The sequence below is a fragment of the Arachis hypogaea genome, chromosome 15, assembly GCF_003086295.3.
Source record: "Arachis hypogaea cultivar Tifrunner chromosome 15, arahy.Tifrunner.gnm2.J5K5, whole genome shotgun sequence".
NCBI lineage: Eukaryota > Viridiplantae > Streptophyta > Magnoliopsida > Fabales > Fabaceae > Arachis > Arachis hypogaea.
In genome coordinates, this window is record NC_092050.1 from 141,364,675 (window position 1) to 141,384,332 (window position 19,658).

At 30.8% G+C, this 19,658-nt stretch overlaps 3 protein-coding genes across 5 annotated transcripts; 1 reads left to right on the forward strand and 2 right to left on the reverse strand.

The window, feature by feature from the left end:
• Positions 1 to 473: 473 nt before the first annotated feature.
• Positions 474 to 4,580, forward strand: LOC112750960 (surfeit locus protein 1). The gene is made up of 6 exons (XM_025799899.3): positions 474 to 726; positions 872 to 957; positions 2,114 to 2,349; positions 3,091 to 3,262; positions 3,342 to 3,625; positions 4,043 to 4,580. The coding sequence occupies exons 1-6, from the start codon at positions 555 to 557 to the stop codon at positions 4,110 to 4,112; spliced, it is 1,020 nt and encodes a 339-aa protein (XP_025655684.1). The 5' UTR covers positions 474 to 554; the 3' UTR covers positions 4,113 to 4,580.
• Positions 4,581 to 4,868: 288 nt separating this feature from the next.
• On the reverse strand, positions 4,869 to 8,937 carry LOC112750961 (ras-related protein RABA6a). Its single transcript, XM_025799900.3, has 2 exons — positions 8,243 to 8,937; positions 4,869 to 5,480 (listed from the first exon to the last, which is right to left on the reverse strand). The coding sequence occupies exons 1-2, from the start codon at positions 8,458 to 8,460 to the stop codon at positions 5,045 to 5,047; spliced, it is 654 nt and encodes a 217-aa protein (XP_025655685.1). The 5' UTR covers positions 8,461 to 8,937; the 3' UTR covers positions 4,869 to 5,044.
• Positions 8,938 to 16,590: 7,653 nt separating this feature from the next.
• Positions 16,591 to 19,571, reverse strand: LOC112750962 (WUSCHEL-related homeobox 1-like). 3 transcript variants are annotated; one of them, XM_025799904.3, is made up of 4 exons: positions 19,161 to 19,571; positions 18,716 to 19,078; positions 18,469 to 18,545; positions 16,591 to 17,364 (listed from the first exon to the last, which is right to left on the reverse strand). In XM_025799904.3, the coding sequence occupies exons 1-4, from the start codon at positions 19,438 to 19,440 to the stop codon at positions 16,771 to 16,773; spliced, it is 1,314 nt and encodes a 437-aa protein (XP_025655689.1). In that variant the 5' UTR covers positions 19,441 to 19,571; the 3' UTR covers positions 16,591 to 16,770. The 3 variants fall into 3 exon arrangements, with proteins under 3 accessions (XP_025655689.1, XP_025655687.1, XP_025655686.1); XM_025799902.3 differs by having other exon boundaries at positions 18,469 to 18,542; positions 18,716 to 19,084; XM_025799901.3 differs by having other exon boundaries at positions 18,716 to 19,084.
• Positions 19,572 to 19,658: the final 87 nt, after the last annotated feature.

Genomic DNA, 19,658 nt, shown 5'->3' on the forward strand with positions numbered 1-19,658 from the left:
TCATCTACACGTTGACCCAACTTTTTTTAACCCAATAAAGTCCTTAAACGACGTCACATTGAGTTAAAACTGGGAGAGAACATAAAACGGCGACGTTTTATGCTTTCCTACGTGTCAATTTAACGTGCCACATCAGCGTTACTTTAATGGAGATAGCTACAAGGACAAACGTGGGTCACGATTCAATATTTCAAGATTTTAATTGGGTAACTATAAATTTTGGGGTCCATATTGAGGCCGCTCGATAATTTCATGGTCAAAATGAGTATTAACTCGAAAAACTGCTGTTTGTTGGTAACTGGGTAGTTCGGAGTGCGCTGGGTTGATGAGTGCTTCCACCCGAGTGAGGGGAGTTATGTAGGAAAACAACAAAAAACAAAAAAAAAGTAGAAGGCCCGTATAAAATCCGAAAGGCCCACCAAAGTGGAAGAAAAAAAAAAGGAGTTTCTGTAAGGTCCACCAAAGCGGTCAGTGCTCTCGCAAACACCATATTCCAACTCCATAAACCCTTCAAATCTTCATCTTCCGCTCTCACATCAAACATTGTAACAGCAATGGCTTCCACCGCCAGAACGCTAGCACACCTCCGTCGTAGCACCGCTGCCGCCACTAGTAGCAGAGGGAGCTACGCTTACTTCCTCATATCTAAGCCGTTTACTTCCGCCGCCGCTTCCGCTACATCATCTGATTCCGACCAAACACTCTCTTCCTCTTCGGGATCAAACGGTATGTACGTATTCATGCGCCTTCTATTGATTCTTTATCTGTTCGGTCGATCTTGTTTTTCGCAATGCTGAATTTGTGTTCACAAACATGCAACCTTCTTCTTTTATTAAACTTACTATTTTATTTTATTTTTATTTTTTGAAAGGAAAAGGATCTAGATGGTTGCTGTTTCTACCTGGAGCAATCACTTTTGGCCTTGGGACTTGGCAGATTTTTAGGAGACAAGATAAGGTGTGCTTTTCTTCTACTAGTAGCATTAACTTCATCATGATTAGGAAAATGTTAGGGTGCATATATATATTCTCATTTTTTATTGTGGTAAAAAGAGATTAATTTTGGTGAGCTAAAAGAGTTCCTCAATTTCATTTAAGCATACAGTTTTATTTTTGAGATTGTTTACTGGTATCACAATAGTGCATTTTTTTTATGGATGGTTTATTAAGATTGAATTCAAATAAATGTAACACATTGACTTTATGGTTTCATTTTCCTTCATCATTTCATCCCACCACCAAATAAAAAAAGGAAAAAGAAAAAGTAAATGGAAGATGTATTTTTGAAACTAACCAGGCCAGTTTCTCATAACTTTTGTTCGTATAGTCTCACATAAGCATCCAGTTGTAAGAAGAGGGAAGGAAGCCATGGAACAAATGGTGTTGATTGATATTGTGCGAGTTGTATAAGTGAAAGTATGTGGAAATAACATTATGTTGATTTTATTCTCGAATCGCTTTGTCAACAAGGTCCTGGCAAGTGATTCAGCAAAATATGAATGTGTTTGTGATGAGGCTCAAGTAAAGTACTAACCTGACATGAAATGTGATGTGCTCTGCTACTAATCAAGCCATATGGACCAATCTAGGAAGTATCTACTGACTAATCTAAGAACTGGTAATTAATTGTAGTTTGTGAATTTCAAATTGATTCTGGCGATTTCACTAGGTAACTTAATTAGGTTTGTTACAATCAATATATGTTGGCATTTTGCTCTTATTTTCACTTTACAGTTATAATACTTGTGCCGGTATACCCCTTACTCTATAGGCAAAACCCTTCCTAATGATAAATATATGTTTTGGATTATGCCGTCTATATTTTCATCTCCATGATTGACTGATAGAATAGAGATTGTATTGGATGTAATGATTGTATTAAATTCAAAACCATATACTTCACTAGTAAGTTACATATATTGGATCATGGAAGTTTGATAAGGTAGTTGATAGGGATCTCATTCATGTTCTTTCAACCTAATAGTTTGTTATAAATATTCTGCTCGAATTTTGGTAATCCAGTCAATTTTAGATGAACTTACATTACTGCATGTCTTGGTACTAGCCATGCGGATTAGCACATTGACTGTTACTTCCCTGTTTCAATATTACAGATTAAATTGTTGGAATATAGAGAGAAGAGGCTGGAAATGGAACCTTTACAATTCCGCAGTTATCCTTCAACTCAGGAATTGGACACTCTGGAATTTAGGAAGGTGGTATGCAAAGGAGTTTTTGATGATAAAAAATCAATCTTTGTAGGACCCCGCTCAAGAAGCATTTCAGGAGTTACTGAAAATGGCTACTATGTTATAACACCTCTTATGCCAGTTGAGAATCATCCAGACAGGTAAAATATCAGTATTAAATTATCAATCCCGCTACGTGTACACCCTATAATAAACGCCATTTTGACACCATTATTTTCTTAGCAACCAAACAGGGGTTCTCTTTGTTTTGTTAATTAAAAAATAATTTAAATACACATTTAATTAGTAAAAACCGTATTTTTATACGGGTGTCAAGAGTGTTGGGTGTATGAATAGTGCTTTTCTTAAATTATTATTGGCTTGAGCTACTAAAACAATTTTCAAGTCATAAACTTTCAATATCTCACAATGCTTTGTAAATTGTGATTATTGTTAGGGCTAACTAATACAGATACCAATTGATATAAACTGATAATTGTAATTGTTGCTCATAATCTCTTTTGTTTGGGCCGGTAGCTAAAAGAAAGAGATCTGAGACAGAGAAAAAGGAAAACCTTAATAAACTATTGGAATGAATTGTTAATAATTAAGACTCATAACAAAAATAAATAATCCATTCATGGGAAAAGCTTCAATATATTCATGGGCACAATCTGGCCATAATTTTTTAGGCTTCATATTTCATAAGATTTAAGTCCTCAAGTTTTTAAGATAACATGTTTATACCAACTAGAATTGTATCTGAATCATTAGCTACAGATTGCTACATATGTTGCTATGCATGCATCAGTCACATGTTTATTGGGTTAGTCATTGCTCATTAGTCTTTTTTTTTTAATTATTATTTTTTTTTATAACTTTTTAAACTTGTCTTCTTGTAGTGTCACTTTTCCCATTCTTGTTAACAGAGGATGGGTTCCTCGTAGTTGGAAAGACAAATTTGTAGAGGCTACACTAGATGAAAAGTTCCCGAATGCAGTTCCTTCTCCTTCACAGGATGATGGAACTACATCTCGGAGGAGGTTTTGGTCTAAAAAGCCCATCGTTGCGGAGGTTTTTTTCTTGCCCTTGGTCATTTTTTGATGAAGAAGATTGAAGATTCAAACTTACTTTGATTTTGCGTAACTTACAGGATCACACCCCTTCTGTTACACTGAAAGAAGTAGTTGGCATAGTTCGTGGAAGTGAAAAACCAAGCATATTTGTCCCGGCAAATGATCCTGAATCTTCCCAGTGGTTCTATGTCGATGTTCCTGCCATTGCGCGTGCTTGTGGTCTTCCTGAAAATACTATCTATATTGAAGATGCTAATGAAAATGTGAATCCAAGTAATCCTTACCCTATTCCCAAGGATGTCAATACCTTAATTCGAAGTTCAGTAATGCCTCAAGACCACCTGAACTACACATTGACATGGTGTGTAAATTTTTCTCTCCTTGCTTATCGAACAACTGTGCTTGTGTTATGGTTCTTGTTACCTATGCTTTTGTACTTTAGTTGATAATTCTTTAGGTCATAAAATTGAGTTTACGTGTTGGCTTTTACAATTCAAGTTTACCTAAGCTCCACAACTGTTGATGAACTCTCGACTTTGATAACTATGGTTGCAGGCATCCATAGGCCATTCACGATACTGACTGCCTGTATTTTAGTTAAAAAGGCTAAATCATTGGTCATATAATAGTGTAATTATTCTAGAATAAATCAATATAGTAATAATATGTTATTAAAATCAACTAACCATAGCATTAATCAAAATATAGTGTTATTTGTATTTTTAAAAATCAAATTTTGCTTTATGAATCTGATTTTATTTATTTTTGTTTGGAGCAGGTATTCTCTTTCTGCAGCAGTTACTTTTATGGCCTTTAAGAGGCTCAGACCAAGAAAAAAGCAAAGATAGCAAAGTCATCACCGTCACATAGCTGAGTCTATTGACGCATTTAACCTCGATCTGATATGGGATCATCTTTACTTGAAGTATTGTCTTCCATTTCTCCATCCTAACTATCAAAAATCATTTTCAAGCTACCTTAAACTATTCAAGTGAGGTCTTCTCAAAAAGTTAAGGCTATCCCCGGCCATAATAACACTGCAGGAATGAAAAATAGGGTGATATTCTTGTGAGCAAAGATAAAATGTTTTAATTTTTTTTATACAAGGGGGATGAGTATGTTGATATTTATTAGTTAAATGATCAAATTTTTGTTACAAAAGAAATTATTGATGGTAGTTGTGTGAAGTCATGAATATAACTTTTGATTTGTACTAGGAAGCTTTGGAAGTCATGAGTATGCCACATTTTGTTGACACATTGATTGTTCACCTTATTTCAATAAAGGAGGTAAAATCATGTCTACAATTCCACACACAGATTGTAGTGTCTCTGTACAAAAGCATGTTGGAACTGTTATTAATCAGCCCATGTTTGTTAATTTGTTCATAATAATTGTTTGAAAACCTGAAGATTATGATGATAAAATCTTCTAATGTTTCCCTCTTCTACTCCATGGATATTACTTTACTCGAGACATTAATTCCAACACTAGTACACACACAATCAACATTAAAATCATCATTTACATTCTACTATCAAGTGATCTAAAAGACAAAGGAAAAAAAAAAAACAAAAAAGACAGGAAAGGAAGAAGTGGGGAAGTAGGAAGAAACAAGAACTCAGTTATACAAATGAGATGTGTTATCTGTTTTCATTATTGTCACCTACATTGAGCTAACATACACTCATACTATTAGATGGAGTGTGAGATAGTAAAATGAGCATACAAAACAATTCCTATACAGAAAGTATTTGCACCTTCAATGATGTGTATGTTTTCATCTTGAACAACAACTAGCTTGTTTAGTAGCAGTGACTTCATCAGTTACATGAATTTCCTTCCTACCTGAAATCCTCAATGTTGTGCCATTCTCTTTCTTGGCCTCCAACATTTTCTGGCTTGTGATGTCATGGATCTTAGTTATCATTTGCAAGAATGCTTGCTCAACATTCAGGTTCTGCATAGCAGATGTTTCCATGAAGCATAACCTTTCTGTTTCCGCAAGCCCTTTCGCTTCTTCCTTCTCAACTTCCCTTGACTGAACCAAATCAGATTTGTTTCCGACCAGAACGACCACCATTTCTTCACCTCCAAACTCTCTTAGCTCATGCAACCATTTCTTCACGTTTCCGAAAGTCGATTTTCTGGTTATGTCATAGACTAGTATTGCTCCCAAGGCTCCTCTGTAGTATGAACTTGTGATAGCTCTAAATCTGCCACAAAATTTTATGTATGCTTTGTTAGAGTGAAATACATAACCATTTGGTTGAATTATTATGTTAATCCACTCTTAAAATCCAAATTAAGCAATGTTTCAAAAAAACTTGAAAGAACATTATAATATTAAATGTTTCATATACATCGTTAGCATAACTAAAATAATTCCACCGAGGCAATGAATTATAACTCATTCACACTTTTTTTTTTCCTTTTTCTGTTAAATCTTGTGCTGGGGGATTGTTAATGTTGGATTAGAGGTTTGATATATACCGATTCCACTTTCATCTTTGGGCCAAAAAGAAACACAAACAACATACTATTCTTTTTTGAAGACATGATACATGATTATGTGAATTGTTTTAAGCCAATCCTATATAATATTGAATAAAAAACATTGCTCAAACAAGGAATATAATATTGCTCGTGTTAAATCTATTGCACCTAACAAGATTTTGTGATTTAAATGAAGAATTTTGGTGTAGATGGATATCACATGATCATAAACAGCTAGAGTTAAGAGTGTGCGTGATTGTGGGGTTGGTGACCAAATCCGAGACCTTCACCACCTCACATGAATTTGTTTGCCTAATTTCTTTGTCACAATCATTTATAAGTTCTAACCTTCATTTTCTTAAGCTTAGGCTAAAGACTGAAATGGCCAACCCATATCTTGGACCCGGCTTACCCTGTAGTTATGTTGTTTATTTATGTATGCATTAAACTTTAACTAAATAAATAAATAAAATAAATAATTAGTGATTTGTTGGACAGTCTACACTTGATAGTGAGTTCTACAACTTTCACTTAATTTATATCATTTCTTTCAAATTTAAGGTCAATAAATGGGACATATAGTACACTGATAAATTTATTTTTCAACTATGCTGCCAGTGAGATCCCACATCCCAGTTCCTTTTAAGTATTATATTAAGTAAATGCTATAATGTCTAAAAGATTGTGCCTACTTATTAAAAAAAAGTTAAAAATTAATATTTAATTTAAAAAATATAAAAGTAAATAATTTTTAAGAAATCAAAACTTACTACAAAAAGTAAGTTAGGTAAAATTTAGGCACCAACTCACAGGCACTATGAAATATATAAAAATAAATAATTTTTAAAAAATCAAAATTTATTATAAAAAATTAGTTAGGCAAAATTTAGACACCAACTCATAGACACCATAGAATTGACCATTATATTAACTAGACTAATGATATAATCTTTTTAAACACCTTCTTAAATATTAAACAAAATTAACAAGTAAATATAATCAATGTTTTAAAATTTTTACAAGTAATTAATATTTTATTTGATAATTAAAATATTTTAGAATGATTTATTAGGAGAAAAAAGCATTTCTATTTATCTATTCAATTAGGTCTTGCCGTCTTGGTGAGAATTCATAATTGCTTTTTAGTTTTTACTCAAAACGGATATGATGGAAAAGAAAATATATCAACAGAGGTATGGAGATGGAAAGAGACTTTTAATTTGTTTTATTATGATTTTTTTTTTCAAAAAGTTCCTTTTTAAGTATGAAACCCTTTTTCTTTGTACATAATTAATAATATTGCATGAAGCATGCAGAATAAAGGAGAGAAGCTTAGGTCTTATTCCAACAAAATCCCCTGCCTTAAGATGGAAGTTAACACATTTTTAAGAATTTATCTCTTAAATCTTAATTAAACCAGAAATCACATATACAAAACCAAATCCAATTATCCAAGCTAGTAATCCATAGTTCAATATTTATTCCAGTATTTTCCGGGTCCCATTTGAAAAGGATTATAGTTATATATACATTATTTTCATCACAAAACCAAACCTTTACTCAGTTAGCTTGCAGCGCTTACTTTGTACTTGTGAAGATAGTGTAATTATTATACACTAATATTAAAAAAGTTTTGAATTAGATACTTGTATTTATGAGACTTTTAAAATAATAAGCAATTTATTAAATATTTATATAAAATTTTGTGGCGGTGCATAAAAATTTAAATTCTTGGACTATTATTTGTATTATCCTATCCGAGATATGATCAAGTTCAGCCTGTGATATATGAGTTGCAAAATACTGTATACAAATTAATTCTTTTTCTCTTTTTTTTTTTTTCAATTCTTTCTTTATTATTGTTTTCTTTCCCCAACTCCTCCCTTATAGACACTAAACAAAAGCAAACAGGGCAACATAGCTAGCTAACAAAAATTGCCGGCTAAAAAAAATGTTGAAAAGTGGAACAAGTTGCTAGTGGAGAATGAGATAAGAGATGAAACTGAAAAGGGTTGGAAGTCTAATAATAATTAAGTCAAATTAGCCGAATTCATTATTAAATACTTCTATGATAAGCTAACCAAGTTTTTGAGTGGAGACACTTTGAAATTGAAAATGCCAATTGGAAAAAGCATTAACTTTTTCATCACGGATATAAGAAAAAGCTTTAATAGGATTGAGACAAAGAAGGAAGAAACTAAATAAGAAAAGAAAACACTAACATCTAAAAGAACGGCAAAAAGAAAACAAAAGGGTTTGCTTCTATGAAACTTATGAATTTTGGTTCACCTATGTGAAGACAAAATGGCAAATTAAATAAATAAATAAATAACACTTATAATTAAGTGATGGCAAATTGAAAAGAAAAACAAATAATAATAATAATAATAATAATAATAATAATAATAATAATTATTATTATTATTATTATTATTATTATTTATTGGGAAATGGATATAGATGATAGAAAAGAAATGATTACCTTTCTTGGCCAGCAGTGTCCCAAATCTGTGCTTTGATGAGTTTGTCTTTGACCCTTATGTTCCTGTAAGCAAATTCCACACCTATGGTGGGTTTGGAATCTAAAAGGAATTCATCTTTTGCAAATCTTGATAACAAGTTTGATTTCCCAACTCCAGAGTCCCCAACTAGAACTGCTTTGAATAGATAATCACACTGTTCATCAAATGTATCAGCCATATATATTTATGATCACAACTTTCTCTCTATCCCAACCTTAGCTTCCTTTTGAATTTCACATACTCTAGAATCAAAACGATCCTGTTCGACGAAAATATAGTTACTCTGGTATAGAGACTCTTTCTCTTTCGTATGATCTCAGACTCGAACTCAAGACCTCTTGTTAAGTTAAAATAACATGATGTCTATGTCTCTTTTTGATTATCTATGCTCAAAAGGAGTTTAATGAAGACGTGAAGAAACTTGTATCCAAGAGAAAGAGAGAAGGGGGGGGGGGGATACAAAAATTTTTGGTTATGAATTGAACTATAGAGGGAAAGAGGAAGAAAACTATGATATGTAAGAGGAGTGCATAAAAGTCATGATCATATATATAAAAATGTGTGGGTAATGGATTTGAAAAACTAAAGTGGAAGCACTATCAAATTCTAGAGTAGTTGATTTTGGAGGGTATTGAGTATCTACATGTGAAACGAATTAAGCTATTGACAAAGACATTATTATTAGGTACTACACCTTAATATTTGTATATTTGCAAACAACTCCCTGTGAAGCTGTTCGTCTGTTCTACATGTCCCATGCCAAATTGGAAAGTGGGCTATCATGCTTATGTGGCATTCCGTGATTGGTTTATATCATAGCTATCCATGGGTAACATGTATGTTGAAGGATAATGATTTCAAGTTACTTCCACTTTGGAAATTAACACTTAGTAGTGTTTCAGGTAATCATGAGTTTGTGGTTAGATGTCTTTATTATTGAGATGGGTTTGGCCAAAAAAAAAATTGTATGACAGGTAATTATGGTTGCAACTTTGAACACTTGGTTATTACTTGCTATTTCTCACAACTTAGATAAAATATCAAAGTTAATTAAATAATGTGGCATGCTGCTGATTCTTATAATTAAATATTTGACCAACCAACATTATTTACTCTGATCAAACTACACTTATATTTTTCTAAGATTTACTGTGCACTTTTATAGCCGATCTCACGTAATGAGATAAGATTTTAATTATTGTTGTACTCTCTGACTTTTTATACTTATTTATCTTGATCTTTCTTTAAATATTTTACGCCTTTGTAGTTAGTGTTATTTTTATATGAATATTTATTAATATTTTAAAAATACAAATATATTGAATATAATATTATATAAAAGAATAAGTCAATGTACATTTCTAGAAATAAGAGAATTAGATTTAACTTTTCTAAAATGTAGCAATTGTGTGTAATTTGGCCTTACTCTTTTTATTTGGGTAGTTCTATTTAATTACCCATTTTTTAAAACAAACAAACATATAGTGTATTTAATCAAACCAACTACTATAACTTACTATCTTGAATAAGATAACGAAAGATCATTAAGAGTTTGCTTATGTCCATACAGGCATGGATAGCGTGGAGTATTCTTTATTGTCTTATTATATGTTAGAACCTGTCCCTAAAATATTTGATTGAAAATATATTGAATGGATATTCAAGGCTTCCCTTCAATTTATTATTTTATTTTTAATAATTGTGCATGCAATTTTAAGAAGAAAGGAATGATGTATGGCTTGGTAAAATTTTATCAAAGTGATGACTTTAGTATTGTATGTGTTATTGCAAATGTAAAGTTTACTTACAGTTATTCGTAGCATTGTATGCAGTTATGCACCATTCCAACCCCTCCAAAAAAGGGTTTGTTACTGATAAATATAAAATAGAGAAGTAAATAAAAAAGTGAGCTAATCAAGAGTTTGTTACTGACTAATGTGTTGTTACATACACAAAGTGAACTATAATTACTGTACCAATCCAACTTGGTTACTAAACAAAAAAGTAATTAAGTTAATACTAATTTTTAGTTTTTACTTGATATTTTTGTGTTTTGAACAAGACTTTTTACTAAAGTTTGAACCATAATATTTTCACAACAAAAAAATGATATTCTTTTTTTTGGGCCTGGATAGTCATTTAAAGTTTTCTCATTGTAGCTTTTCTTTTTACAGGACTCATTGTAGCCTTCTTAAGCTTTTGTTTGTTTTTTGGTCTGGCCTTTTAAAATTTGTTCTTCTTATTATGAGGCATCATAACACAATCTGAGGTCCCGAAAAAGAAACCAAACAGAGCCCAATCCACCCAACTACTTTATAGACAGACACTTGCTGAAAAGCCCTAAACACTAGACTCATTAAAAAACCGACTTCCTTGTTAACATTCTACAATTTCTTTCTTACAAAAACGAAAACAAAGAAAAAAACAAAAATACTCTATAATTTTTATAAAATTACGGATTAAATTCTTTTAAAATGAGAATATTAGTAGAATAAAAATTAATTATCTTTAAATTAAGATAATAAGACTCACATCACAAAAATTATAAATTCAATAATAATTATACCATCACTTTTTCACTTTATTAAATTTTTTCACCTAATTTTTTTTTTTAAATATATCACATATCATATCATATCATATCATATCAAATAGCTAGACGGTTGTTACGGATGATTGCTGCTTGATTGGGTCGAGCTCAATTATATGTGGAGAGTAGACAATCCAGTAGAAAAAGCTACATTATTGGAGCATTTCAGTATTAATAACTACTTAATCTGTGTCAAGTGTCACATAATATTGCCTTTTAGAAGGGCATTATTTTGTGACAAGTAGGGGGTCCACAGTGCATTGGAAATTATTCTTATCCTTGCTTCTAGATTTTTCAGAGAGTAAGAGTTATGATTGGAGATCGACATGCCTAGTCCATATGTAAATATCATCGTGTCGAACATTGAGTTATAACTGTATGGACATGGATAGTTCTTTAACACACTTGCATTCGCATCAACCCATGTTTTCCCTTTTACATGTATGTGACCCTTTCTTAGAATTTTTTCTTCTTTTCTTTCAGCTTGGAAAATTTGCTGTTGTTGCTAGATTTGAGTTGAGGTGGAAAAACATGCACGAGATACGAATCGTGGCATGGACAAATGGACAATTTCCCCCTGGCGAATTAAGACCCAGTCAAGAACAATTTACAGCCTACTACGCGTCTTGTATTTTAAAGATACATATTAAATTTATAAATTAAATATTTTTTTATTCAAAATATAAAAAATTTAAGTTTTTAATAATATATTTATTTTATATTTATTAAATAAAAATCTTTAAAATTTTTTATTAACGATAAACTTATTATATGCCTAATGTACCTTAAGACACATAATAACTAAATTCGTAATAATAATTAAGTATATGGAATCTTTGACTAATATATTTATTCAAGTTCATTAATGATAAGTGAAATGTTGGATCATGTGTGCTTTCATTAGTATATTAAATGCGAAAAAATTCATGAAAGTATTTGGTAGAGTTGATGTGATAATATAATAGATTATTTCCGCAATTAAATAGGGTCATGCACCCAGAAGCACACATGAAACCAGTCACCAAAAATGGGTTAGAAATAAAAAATAATATTTATTTTAAAGAAAAAGAGAAAAACAATGATGTGTCATAGTAAGCTGAATGTGAGTATTAATAGGTAGGGAAAAAAGTGAAAATGTTTTAGCTCCTCCAAACTAGTGTCCTAGTTAATTACGATTTTCCCAATAAGTTTGTTTCAGTTACCTTTCTTTAAAAGGGATCAGTAGTAGCATTGGGTATTTCTTCTCTTTGTTTCAGAAAACACAGATTATTACAGATACAGTACCTATGTTATGTTTGCAGATGATGATGCAGTGCCAAATTGTTATGTTTGCTACACAGACTAAAGAGTAATCAACCCTTTGCTCTATGTACAAAACCCCACCCGTGATCAATTTAAATATTGTACAAATCTTCATACATTCTTTATATATCTTAGTTATATTAATAAAAATTATAATACAACTAGATATAATTATAAATAGTCACAATTTACAATATATATATGATTTAGCCATGAATTTTTCTTCTTTTTTTTTTTTCTTTTTTCTATTATCATATGTTTATATATATAGACACAGACAGAGTAAAGAAGAAACAATTATACTATATAAAGAGTGCATTTTATAACCTAGCTAAGCTAAAAATAAATAATCAATCACTCTTTTTGTTTCTTTTATTTTTCGAAATCACAAATATTTTTGTAATGGGAACAATTTTGCTTCATCCTTGTTTGCTCTTGTATGTGTCTCTTAAAAAGAAAAGACCATATATATTAGATATAAAAATTAATCGTCTATTTTTACATATTGAAAAAGTCTAAAGGACAACATTTTTATTAAAATTTGATTAGCACTTAATAAACAAAAAAAAAAATAATTCTCTATATCATTTAATATAATTTCACATTATTAAAAATATTAATAATAATTAATTAATAATTACAAATCACAAAATTTGTTGATTCTCTAACACTCATCTTACATAATACATATTTACTTAAAGAGTAATTTCAATTCTTGGAAAAGATAATTTCATAAATCAGAATAGATAAGGCTATTAGAGCAACAAATTAAAGAAAGAAATGACAAAAGAATTTATAAAAGATATTTTATATCAACAAAAATATTCACAAAAGATCATAAAAAAATATTATTTTTGAAAAACTAAAAACTCATTTAATATCTTCAAAAGCTTTACTAAAAAACAAATATATTTGTCATGAAATCATTTATATCAAAAATTTAAATTAATAAGAGTAAATACATGTAATGTAACATGAATTTTTTTTTTTTTAAATTTTGATAGATAAATTTATTATTTAGACTAAATTTTAAAATACAAAATGAACTTTCGTTTTTTACAAATAAATCTGTTTGCATAGGATATTTCATGAAAATTTTTCGTCAAAATAATCTTGCTTTTTTCAGAAATCACTTAATTCAATTAGTAGATACAGCCCCAACAGTGAGTTATATTCTAGTTGATTTAAACTGAGTCATTTATTCATCAATCTTTTGGTGTTTGAGAGAGTTGAGATTAGAATCCAACATTTGATTTCTCTTGTCAAAATGTTAGACTATTTTTTATTTGATTCATTTTTAAGGGGTCCAAAATGATAAAGATATTTGAACCATATTATGCTAAATCTGAGCAAGCACTGTGGTCAGAGATTAAATGACCCAATGCTGAGAAACGTATATAAAAAGGGGTTAATAATATATAGGGAAAAGGCATCTTCTATCTTCTGCAAATTTGTGTGTAGATCAATGAACCCCTTTTTCTGATCACATTAATTGGTCCTTCTGATATATGGATTTGATGAAAGCCTCATTAATTAATACTATATATATTAATTCTTGTCTTCATCACTAACAATAACAATTTACTTTGTCTTGGATTTGGAGTTCAGAACCAAACGGATATTCTTCTTTAGCCACATTCTCTACTTTGGAAAAGAACCTTAGAAAATTATGTATATTTTGCTTGGGCACGTATCTTCCAATGTTTCAGACAATTAAACATTAGAATCAATTATATTAATTATTCTTAGGAAAGAATCTTCACATTTGATTTCCCCCCTATCACTTAATTAGCTAGGTAAACCTTTGGAACTAACTAGCTAGGCAAATCTGCGTACTGTGTAGTACACTCAAATTAAAATAAAAAATTAATAATAAAAAATTTATAAGTAAATCTATGACTTTTTAATTTAAAAATAAATAAATCTCTAGTTAATTAAAAATATAAAAATGTCTCTAATTTTTTAAAGTGTGAGATAAAATTTAGATGTCTTATATTTTAAAAAATAATGTACATTTTTTTACTTGAGTTTAATTTTGATATACTGGTAATATAAAACATTTTATACCGTTGTGCTATCACATATATTCCTTTCGATGATCGATCATTTATGCAATCAATATAAAAAATAATTATTTTTATTCATACGACATTATGTAATTAAATACATGTATAAAACTATTTTATATTGATAGTGCATCAAAATTAAATTCTTTTTATTTTCTCTAATAATAATGCATGGACATACATTATTATTATTAGCAGTAGTAAAATTATTATATGGTCCCCTACAATATAAGAGGTTAGATTTCAATTATTCAATGGCAGTAGCGGGAATATTTTGGAGGGTTATTTTGCCCCTGATGTCTGGTGATCCGTGACGGCTCTTATGTGACACGTCTTAGTCTTAGCCTTTAGGGTATTTGAATGAACATATGATATATAATGGGGATCATAACATAATCATATCATGTGTATATGCATGGAATATTATTATAAACCCTAGGCAAACTGAATAACAGCTTGTCCATACAACTTGCTCATGGAATTTTCAGCACTTTTCTGCTCAGATCGATACATCTTATTTTTATATATTCATAAGAATTGGTACTAGTTTTATTTTACCATATAGGCATATACAATATGCACCACACAATCGAAACACTTGGAAACCCTATCCATCGAGTTAACAATTTAAAAACCACCAATTTTTTTTGTTGGGTACTTGGGTAGATATTCTTTTTCTTTTTTATCCGGCAAGCTCATAATCATAGGCTAATATATATCAATCTGAAGGCACAGTGTGCCACCAGTTCAAGCTTGAAATAGGTAGGACTTTATTAGAGACCATAAATTATTAATATGGAATATATATATATATACACTAATAGTATAAAATATTTTACATTATTGTAATCATATCTATTTTAATAAATAATTATTCATGTAGTTAATATAAAAAATAGTTATTTTTGTTAATATAATGTTATGTATTTTGATGTACATGTAAAACTAATATTGACAATATATTAAAATTAATTCATATATATAAATATATTATCAATTTGCATATTATATAAAAAAAATATTTTCTATTTTCATCTCTTATTTTATTTTTTTCATAAAATTTTAAAAATAAAAAACAACAACAAAACAAATATACAAACCAAGTCTTTTTTTCTATTTTCATTATCTAGAGGAAATAAAATGTCACATTGCAAATGGTATATGAGGTATGCACAACCGTATGTAGAAGTATGGGGATTTATCGATTATGCATATTTTTCTGTGCGAATATAGGAGTATTATCTAAACAGTAGAAATCTGGAAAACCGAGAAATGTTTACGCAAATCTACTTTTGGTGCATACTCGCATTTCATAATTAAATATATATTTTTTTGTCTTATGATGATTATTAAATAATTTTGTGTCTCTCTTAGTGGTACATTTTCATTTGTTTATGAGATCTTATTGTCTTATGTGCAGAAATAATACTCACATGTGTGCCAAATTATTATAGACAAAACTTGCTTTCATTGACTTATTGTTATTAATAATGTGTGTATGTAAGACTCTGAAATTTGAATCCTTCGTCATCGTCGTACTCGGGTCGAAAACGTTTTGCGTTTACTTTCACTTTCTCTACTTTTCAAATGCCATACATAACAACCAAAAACCCAAGATAGATACCTTTTGAAATTGATTCTTTTTCTTTTCTTTACTTTATATTTTATCATTTATTTATCTATTTTTGGTCAAACTTGTTGTAAAGCAAGAACAACAATAATTTTATTTACGAAACAATAATTGTTTATTTGAACTACACAACACAACATATATAGGTGACGTTATGCAAATAATTGTTTTAGAACTAATTGACATTTGAAAGCTAGGTATATATATAGACATATATATAGCCTTGGTTTGACATTTCAAACGAGATTGAAAGCATCTTTCAATTGAATTCATGAACTTTACTTTAAATGCACCTATAGTTTCTGTCCCTTTTTCTAGCATTGATGTGATTTCTTCATTGTCAATTAAAAACTACACTATACAAACATCACCACCACCTGTATGTATTGAATAAATATATAGTTTCCATGTATGTAACAAAAGAACAAAAAAAAATTCCCCAACCCAAACTAATAGTTACTTCAACATCATCATGCAATTCTGTCACGTCCATGTTCTAATTTCAGATACAATATATATGTCTCATATCATATATACCTTCATATCAAATTCCCTTATTATTATACACACACTCTTAATGAAACTCACCTTATTAGCTTCAATTATTCAGATTCCACATGCAGCTATGTTTTTCAAGTTACTTTAAATGTCAAAGTATGTGAAAATAAATAAAAATAGGTAGCTAGTCATTTTAATTTGATTCAACCAACATAGTCCAAATGCATTTTAAGGTAACACATTTAAAATTTTCCTTCATACTCAGTGTCCTATTACAACACTAATTTTTTGTAACATTAACATCACCACTACTACTACTACTACTAACAATAATAATAAAGAGAAAGAAACTAAACAGGAAACACAGCAAATAAATATAATATAATATCCTGAAATAGTTAGTTAGTTGTTCTTCAAAGGAAGGAACTCAAAGAAGTGATGGTGGTTCGGGGTGATGGCATCATTTGATGCTGATATCTCTGTCCCTTTGCCGTTAATGTGATGATGAAGATCGTCACCGCTCCTTAGAGGGAAAAGTTGAAGGGTTTGATTCTCATTCTGATGATGATGATGAATGTTAATAATACTATTATCAACAAAATCATCATCATCTTCATTGCTACGAGTGGTGGTTAAGTGGAGAAGAGTGGTGTTGTTGTAATTGTTTTCTGATGAAATAAAGAAGCTGAGATTATTATTATTATTAATGAGCTTTGATGGTTGAAGAGGAAGAAGAAGAGGAAGAGAGGAAGAAGGAGGAGGAGGAGGAGGAGTAAGGGCATTTATGAGGTGTGTGACAGGTGGTGCAGGTGCAGGTGGTGCAGCAGCAGCACATGGGGAGTGATGATGCATCATCATGTGCCACGTGGCATTCCTTTCCATAAAGTTCCTTCTTTGTTGTAATTCCCCTTCTTCGAATTGGACCCATCCATCTGCTCTACACTCTGCCACTCCTGCTTTTCCTGCTCCTCCCTCTCTTTCCATTGAAACAGATTCCTGTTTTGTGTGTAATTTTCATTCCATCATTAAATAAATCAACGCATTCATAATTATATATCTTTAGAGTTTAGACACTATAATAATAATATGTTTAAAAGAAAAAAAAAATCTTTGGTAGGGGGAGGGAACATTTCAACTAGCCACTCCTAATATGAAATGATGATATCAAAGTAATAGTACAAGTTTTCTTATTTAATTTAATATTTATTATTTTATGTATATGATATTTATATACACAATAAAATAAATAGTAATTAAAAAATTTTAAATTAGTTTAAAAACACGTATATTGTACAACACACGATGCCATTTATTGTTTATTTATGGCTTTATTTATTAGATGTAATGAATTCAATCTTGAATTCTACCACTAACTAACAAGGTAAGAGAATAAATGAAGACTAGTGCTATTAAATATATATAACTAACAAAGAAATCTAACAACTACTGATATATATTTTAAATTGATAAAAAAATTGATCTGTGAGTATAGGATAAAGTAAGGAATTATAAAAGTTTGTTATAGGCGTGTGTATTGGTGTAACTAGAGAAGTGAAATTAAAGAAGGGGGTGGGAATATAATGTTGTAAAACATGTAGTAGTACTAAAGAATATTGTAGGGGGTGTCCCAAGAGAATTTTGAAAAAGAAAAGAAAATGGAGTGAGGAGTGAAGGTAGGTAAAAGAGATGAATATGAATATGCATGCACAAGCCCCAAAAGACCAATTAACTAAGTTTCATAAACATAGAGCAGACCCGACAGAAAGGAAGGAATGCAGCTTTTAGGCCCTTTTCATTTCCCAACAAACAAAGCTTTTGTTGGGTCCTTTCCCTATAGCTAATATCTATGATCTTTCTTTCTTACTACCACTATTTTGCTTTTCTTTTTTTCTCTCTCTCTCTCTCTCTAGCTAGTAATCATATGCAAATAATTAATAATCACTGCTTAATGGGATACTAATAACATTGAAAACTTTTTGGTCAATTAAGTTATGAATCCCAAGTTGAAAAGAACAAAAGGGTTTAGTAGTATTAGTTGATGATGAATAAAGGACAAAGACAAAAGAGAGAGAGAGAGAAAGAGAAGGAAAATGTTAAGACCTCTGCAAGAGTAGTGCAGTTTGTAGAGGATGCCCAGTTTTTGGTCTGTTCAACTTCAACCATTGTCCTACTTGCTGCTGCACAGAAAAAGAATACAACTTTTCATTTCTCTCAAGAAACATATGATTCCAGATTCCTAACAAAGAAAACCACCAACTCAAAAACTTGTTTTTGAAACAAAGAAAGAAAAAGCTTATTACAATTGAAGAATTAAAAAAGAAATAAAACAATTACTAGTACTACATACCCAGTTCTTTCTTTTCAGAAGAAGAATCAAAATCACGGTGGTGATTGTTGTTTTGAAGTGGATGATTATGATTATTGTTAGTGTTATCAGATGATTCCATCTGGCGGCGACGCTTTTGCCTCTCCCTAGCCTTATGATTCTGAAACCAGTAAAAGACATTCTTGCCCTCAATCTTGCCAAACCTTCTCAGCTGCGCTGTTATGTGTTGGATTTGCTCCGCCGACGGCGTTCGAGTCCCTCTTCTGTACAGCTCCTCAAGCGCTCTCAGCTGCTCCGGCGTTGGATTCCACCGGGAACTCACCACAACCGGTGCCGAACCATTATTGTTGTTGTTACCATTTTCCCTCTTGTTCTGCTCTCCCACTGTCGCTACAAAAAGCAAAGCATACCGTTATTACCAGTCTCATTTCTTGCATATAACATAACAACACTTTTAGTTTCTTACATAAATGGTTGTGATATTGAGAGAAGAAATCGTTGCCCTGATTATGAACAAGGCTTAAGCATGGGTTGTTGTTGTTGTTGTTGTTATTGGTTGTTGTTGTTGTCGTTGTTGTTGAGTTGTTAGGAGAAGTCATTGGTCTTGGCATGAGAGGCCTTAGCTTCCTTCCAGAAGCTCCGAATGGATGATGATGGTGATGATGAGGATGGTGATCAACAACCATGTTTAACTGATGGTGATGATGATCGCCACCTCCACCTTCATTGTAACCCACCATCCACATTTTTTGTGTATAATAGTAGCTATTAGGCCAATGAAGAAAGAAAGAAAGAAAGAAAGAAAGAACCTAGGGTTTTTTTGTCACTATTATTCTTTTGTGTAGTTGTTATGCAAATATATATATGATGATGGATAGAAAAAATGCTTATAAGTAGGAGAATGAATGGAGCTACTATAGGTTATAATATATAAATGGGAATTAGTACTAATGAAAGGGGAATA

What these genes read in the sequence shown, in the direction of transcription:
- LOC112750960 (XM_025799899.3), top strand. Translation starts at nt 555, where the DNA reads ATGGCTTCCACCGCCAGAACGCTAGCACACCTCCGTCGTAGCACCGCT. An exon ending in TTCCTCTTCGGGATCAAACG is followed by an intron (nt 727 to 871) that starts GTATGTACGTAT and finishes ATTTTTTGAAAG; the next exon opens with GAAAAGGATCTAGATGGTTG. An exon ending in GTTGAGAATCATCCAGACAG is followed by an intron (nt 2,350 to 3,090) that starts GTAAAATATCAG and finishes GTCTTCTTGTAG; the next exon opens with TGTCACTTTTCCCATTCTTG.
- LOC112750961 (XM_025799900.3), bottom strand. Translation starts at nt 8,460, where the DNA reads ATGGCTGATACATTTGATGAACAGTGTGATTATCTATTCAAAGCAGTT. An exon ending in GACACTGCTGGCCAAGAAAG is followed by an intron (nt 5,481 to 8,242) that starts GTAATCATTTCT and finishes ATTTTGTGGCAG; the next exon opens with ATTTAGAGCTATCACAAGTT.
- LOC112750962 (XM_025799901.3), bottom strand. Translation starts at nt 19,440, where the DNA reads ATGTGGATGGTGGGTTACAATGAAGGTGGAGGTGGCGATCATCATCAC. An exon ending in TTCTGAAAAGAAAGAACTGG is followed by an intron (nt 18,546 to 18,715) that starts GTATGTAGTACT and finishes TTTTCTGTGCAG; the next exon opens with CAGCAAGTAGGACAATGGTT. An exon ending in ACTGCACTACTCTTGCAGAG is followed by an intron (nt 17,365 to 18,468) that starts GTCTTAACATTT and finishes CACACAAAACAG; the next exon opens with GAATCTGTTTCAATGGAAAG.